Here is a 6,369-nt window from a genome sequence, read left to right on the forward strand (position 1 = left end):
GATCTATCGACGACTGGGAAAGTTTCGAGGACGTATTCGTCAAAAACTTCGGATCCACCCGCAAAAACCTGCGTCGTTAGAAGAGTTAAGAGCATGTCGACAAAAACCAGACGAGTCAATGAGAAAGTACATCCAAAGGTGGAACATCATAAAAAACTCGGCAGAGAATATATCTGACGAGAGAGCAATAGATGCGTTTGTCGCAGGAATTAGGCGTGGAGATTTTGTCGAGGACTTGGGAAGGACCAATCCAAAGACAGTATCCGCGTTAATGGAGATAGCAAACAGATGGGCAGACGGAGAAGATGCTGTCAACAACAAACGGCACAGGTCGCCAGAGGAGGACCGTAGTCGAAATTACCAATCGAGGCGACGATTTCCTCGGCAGTACCCGAACTATGACGCCCCAGGGCAGATTTCGGCAGGCTTTCGGGCAAACACAGGAGGAAACAATACAGATGATTATCAGAGAAGCAATGAGCAGCGAGGCGATAATAGAGACGACTCTCGCAACAGGCAAAATAGCGGGCCTAGGTTCCCAAGGCCTTTCGTGTCCCCCGAGGAAATGTTGAACGGACCGTGCCAGATGCATTTTTCCTCGACAGCAACGGAAAAAGACAGTCAGGGCACCTGCAGAAAGACTGCAGAAAGACAGTCAGATGGATGAACGAGCGTGGCATGAATGAGAGAGTCCATATAATAGCAAGACATAGGCATTGCAAGTAATAATGATATAAGCATAGTATAAGATAATCATAGGCGTGTGTTCCTATTTAGTCATGCGTGCTCGCAATGAGAAACTTGCACGACAACTTTTCTCCTATCAGCCCGTTGCAGCGGGGTCTCTAGGGAAACTACTGGTAATTAAGGTACTCATTTTAATAGAGTACGAAGCAAAGCATTAACACTCCGTGAACACACGTAATCCTCACATCATAGTCATCCCCTCCGGTTATCCCAATTATTGTCACTTTGAGCCTCGGGTTCTGGATAACAATATGTGTATACAACTTGCAGATATGATCAAAAACAATAATTATCATACTGAATCAATAACATGTGAATACAACCTAAGACCACATTGTTGGCCTAGTGTAAACAACATTGTTCAATTAAACAAACATAGTTTTCTTAAAAAAACATAGCTCTCGGTTCCAAAATATAAGGCACATTTGAATGTTTTTCTGGTCAAGGACGTACAATTTTGATTACAATTTTTTATTTATATGATTTATGAAATTAGTAAATATACGCTCCAATTTCTTCCAGCCATAGTAAAACCTATAAAATTTAAGTATTTATTAAGAGTAAATAAAACGTTTCCAAACCTAGTTGCTCTGCACCCGCGATAGGCTGTAGCTACTACACCTAAGAGTGATTATGGTAGTATATTTATATTTAATTGAAATTGAGAAAATAGAAATCAGAAGATAAGCAGGCTCTAAGTTAAGAGCTAGCGGCTGCACCGTCTACTAGACATTTTTTGTGAGACTATGTAGTGAGTCTTAACAAACTAGTATAATTTTATAGGAGTGTGGCGTTTTATACACCGAGCTAAATATAGCTTGGTTTTTGAAAAAAAAATGAAAACAATATTTTAAAGTTCCAAAAAATCCTTAAAAAAATTCTAGATGTAGGTAATGATGTATTCTATAATTGTGCAAAATTTTAGCTCGAAATACGTTACATTCTAGCCAGTGCAAAAGTAAAGATTTTAAAAATCTGAAGTGATGAAAAGTGCAAACTTTGAAACATCCAAAACACGGCAGATTTTGTCATTTTTGTGTGGCTACCAATACTTGGTGTTTGGAGTTGAGATTTTACATGTTGGCATAATACATCATTATCAATATCTAGATTTTGTTTCGAATCTTTTTAGAACTCTAGGATGTCATTTTAATTTTTTTCTTCTAAATAGTAGCCAACATGCAGCCCCAGGGGGAGGCTGCCATGTATAGAGTAGCTTTAGGTCTAATAGTAGTACTGTCTCGGTTTGGCGTTATGCTGATGGAGATCTGGTGGACGAGGCTTGATGGTGGTGGTGTTGCTTCTACTCATGGCGCTCCGTTGGATAGGGCCTATGGTGAGCAGCAGCATCGTGTTCCCCTCCACGCAGAATAAGACTGGTTTGGCTTTCGAGCTGGCAGATCTAGAGGCCCTTATCCAATTTTTGTCGTCTTGGTGACGAAAAGAACTCGTGGTGTCGGGATCTTGTCAGATCCGTCGGGTTCTGGAGCCGGCAGGGGAGATCTTTTTGCTTCGTTGAGATGCCGAAGACGAAGGTCTACAGCTGCCTCTGTTTGATGTTGCTTCTTTGGCGCACAACTTAGGGGAGTGCATCCTCGGCGGTGCTTTTGTCATCGACTCTTCAGGCTGAATGGCGGCCACTCCCCCTGCCTATTGGCAGCAGATGGCCAGTGCAAGGACTACTTCAACCTCCATCTTCAGAGGCCTTCTATATCTGTGTTTTTTTGGCTCCTGTTGTGGTGACCCAAGTGGCAATGTCCCCGACGTTGCCGTAGTTGAGCACGGCAGGATGCAGCTCGAGCTTGGTGGAGATGGAGCTGGACCAGATCACCTTTTTAGTTTAGATCTGAGGTTACACCGCTTAAAGTTAACGAAGATTCTCGATCCTTCGTGACCATCCCCGTTCAAAAAAATACGCTTGCATTATTTGCACAATAGTTAGCTATAAAAATTTACACGTCAAGGATACTATGTTGGGTAAGGAGTTAAGTTCTATAGAATCAGGTAGAGATGGGTTTTTTTTTATAATGGACGTTTTATTACTTTGACAAGCAATTACACCCAACCTCTGCATAGTTAGAATGCACACAGCCGTTCAAACGTCTCAAATATCTCAAAGTGAAAACAAAACAAAAAAACGAATTACATATCAAACATGAGCAATTGTAGAACGCCTAGGATGAAGGTGGTGGTCCGATCCTTAGATTATACTACCACCTATGTAGGAAAAAAGTATCCCTCTCGTATCCTCCAATCGTGTACAGACCTCCATAAAGAGATCGTGATTCTCTGCCCTTTGTAGCGCAGACCACAAACAGAGAGTAGGCGTACATCTGTAAATAATCTTCAAGAGAGAGCAATTCTTACATGAAAAACTTTGTCATTTATGTATAGCCATAGCTACCATATAACGGCAAACGCTCCCACCTTAATAAGCGTTCTAAATCTGTGATCAATATCATAAAGCTAATTACTAAAGATATTGACCACTACCATGAAGCCAATTACCAGAGATGACTTAATACACTGGCATTATTTGTACAGTTAGCACCAATAAGCACGGTACATGCGTGCCACTCGGTAGGTCAGAGATGAGGCCGCTGGTAGCGCAAAAACCAGATCTCACCGTAGACGAACATTCAATTCTTCGACTTACCCAAACTTCATTTCATGCATCCAGCATGTTCTGCAGGCAGGGACCAGCTAGCCAACATAACTTCTGTTCAAACATAGAAGTAAGTTCAAAATTGCCCGTACTCATCCGTAGTACCGCATGCGTACTACTTTCTTCAGTGTTAAAGAACGTGGGGGCAATGTACGTTTATAATTTGACACCCTTAATTGCATGTGCAGTGAACAACATCAATGGACAGATCACCATGTGGTCTGCACATACATCGTACAAGTATGAATGGATCCATCATTCGCTTGTTGATGAAGGTGGCGGCGACGAACTGCAGTAGCCCTTGAGCTTGAGCTTCCCGCCATACACTTCGGGTAGTTGGGACTCGTCGACAGCGTTCCGAAGCGTAGCATTGAGGTCCCGGTCGGCGACGAACATAAACTTCTTCTTGGTGTTATCGTCGATGAAAGGGTACACCATCTTCCACGCCGCCATGAACACGTAGGGCACATGGATTAGGAGGACCCGCCCAAGCCGCTCTGGGTAGTAGTTCTGCATGATGTCCAATGCCGCCAGTTTCGCTCGGATGTCGCAGTTTGCATACCCCCACCCTTTTAGGTCGACCACCGCTGCAAACTTCTCCTGACCCACCGACAACCTACATCGTTATTGTCCACACAAATATGTTAGTTTATTATTAACTAGCACGGTTTCCCACACAATTGGTTATTACTAAGATAGATCGGTGTGGAGAAGTAAATACTGTGTGCATGTGTTGTCGAGGATGTAGATGACATAGCGCTTGAACTCTTCGAGATTGCGCTTCGCAGGGAGGTGCCGGGCACCAAAGAGGTAGATCATGGGGCGTCCTACCTTGTCGAAGCCCTGCACGTAGAGTTTGTCCTGCACGAGCTCGTTGTGCACCTCGTCTTCGGCGATGGAGCCCCGTGGCTTTGCGGTGCGCTTCCACGAGAGGTACTTGAGGAACATCGCTGATGCCTTGCCGATGTTGTGGTCACGGGCACGCAAGAATCGCCGCAACGCAAAGTCGTCCTCCTCCTGCATAGGTGAGACATGGAGAGTGCAATGGATCAACGGATGGATCAACATCCACGTTGACACTAGGGGATTGGGAATGTGAGGTTCTGTCAAGATGATTGTTCTTGTAGGGCATGAAGGATCAGCCGGAGAGGAATGACAAGGAGTGCATTATGAGGCGTTAGTGGACATTTACGATGGGCTACCACGAGCGGTGTGTGTGGCTGGATCGAAGCCCCGTTATTCCGTTCGTGCCAATAAATACACGGCCAGCTGAGGGATGCGATGTGTATTGATTGTTCCACGTTTTCCATCGCAATATCTTACTAATCATTCTGCTGCTCAGAAGTATTTCTCACAAAACAACACCCAATACTTTGCTTTGCCTTGTTTGGTTCATCGGTCTAAGCGAGATTAAGGCATTGTATGGTACCGTACCGTGCGTATCTCACTGTCTAGCTAACTCAGTCTGAACTTGTAGCTTGTATATATATTGATATGGTCACATGGCAGCAGCTGGTCGATCGACACTCTGTTTAGCTGTGCCAACCGCTAACCACCAATGGCCTGAGCGTTAACTACCTAGAAACTGACCAACTACCCGTCCTTTCCCGAAATGAGAAAAGCGTGTCCATATCACTTATCATCAGCACGCCAAAAGCGACCAGCAACCACTCACTCGCAGAGAGGCACATAGCTAGCACAGTAGCTTGGTTTATCAGTCTTTTCTCATTTTAATTCGGTCGATCGTTTTACCTGGTTTCCGCAACTAGCTTGCTACATGCCTCCTAACCTAAACTCGACCAGTTGCAAATTTGCAACAGATACTGGTCTATTTGCAACTCATAGATGCATAAATCGCTATGCACAAATCAACTTATATATGCACTAAGGTAATTTCCAGTGCCATGAACTTGGTCACAGTGAGAATGTTCGCTATGGTAACGTTGAGTTGTGATCTCACTTTGTGCAACATGACGACTACGCAAGAGAGGTAACGTTGAGTTGTGATCTCACTTTGTGCAACATGGCGACTACGCAAGAGAGGTAACGTTGAGTTGTGATCTCACTTTGTGCAACATGGCGACTACGCAAGAGAGGAAATCAATGGACCGAGCTCAACAAGGCGTGAGAGAAAATCAAGGAACTGCTGGACCGAGAAGCTAGACGTGAACTAGTTAGTCATTAGAGCTGTTTTCGTGGACATGGAGAGGGAGAGGCAAGAAGTTGATGAGTACCTTGGACGCGGGGTCCTGGGCCTGGACAACAGACCTCATCTCCTCCACCTTCTTCCACTCCGACGCGTCGCCGCCGGCATGCCCGTTGTGCTTCGCCTGCTCGTCGCCGCAATCCATCTCTCCTCCCGCGCCTCGATTGATGCGAGCTGCCCGGGTGGCTTGGTTTTATAGCAGGACAAGGCTTGGCCGGGGGAGCAGGAGGAACGAATATGAGATGGGGGAATATGAGCTGTGCAAAGGTTGTGGGGTGTTTTGATCTCCGTCAGATTCGGATGGAACTCAGCTGCACGGGAGACGCTTGCGCTGTCGTGTCGACGCTGCGACTATTAACTACCCGACTCAGCCTAAGACAGTGGATTAGTGGGAGTGGATTAGTGGGAGCAGGTAGTAACATTTGATAACATGGCATGGCAATTACCATGAAAAAAATGAGGTGGTAACTAGCTATGTTACTATAATATCACACACCAGGACAAGATGAATCTACAACATAATAAATTTATAATGTATGACACCACACATAAGTTACTATTCAGTATGGAGTTAATAACTAAGACTAGTAACATGGCATATGTTACTAGTCTAAGAGCATCCCCACTCATCTCCCCGACTTAGCCCCCGAGCGCCGTTTTTCTCATCCGGACGGCGAATTTCGGCCCAGTCACGCCCCCGAATCCTCGTTTTTCTCCGGATTTGGGCCTAAATACATCCGGCGAGCCCACG

At 45.0% G+C, this 6,369-nt stretch overlaps 1 protein-coding gene across 1 annotated transcript; it reads right to left on the reverse strand.

The window, feature by feature from the left end:
- Positions 1–3,456: 3,456 nt before the first annotated feature.
- Positions 3,457–5,852, reverse strand: LOC124691040 (phosphatidylinositol transfer protein 3-like). Its single transcript, XM_047224331.1, has 3 exons — positions 5,647–5,852; positions 4,134–4,429; positions 3,457–4,028 (listed from the first exon to the last, which is right to left on the reverse strand). The coding sequence occupies exons 1-3, from the start codon at positions 5,761–5,763 to the stop codon at positions 3,668–3,670; spliced, it is 774 nt and encodes a 257-aa protein (XP_047080287.1). The 5' UTR covers positions 5,764–5,852; the 3' UTR covers positions 3,457–3,667.
- Positions 5,853–6,369: the final 517 nt, after the last annotated feature.

This window comes from Lolium rigidum, chromosome 1, assembly GCF_022539505.1.
Source record: "Lolium rigidum isolate FL_2022 chromosome 1, APGP_CSIRO_Lrig_0.1, whole genome shotgun sequence".
NCBI lineage: Eukaryota > Viridiplantae > Streptophyta > Magnoliopsida > Poales > Poaceae > Lolium > Lolium rigidum.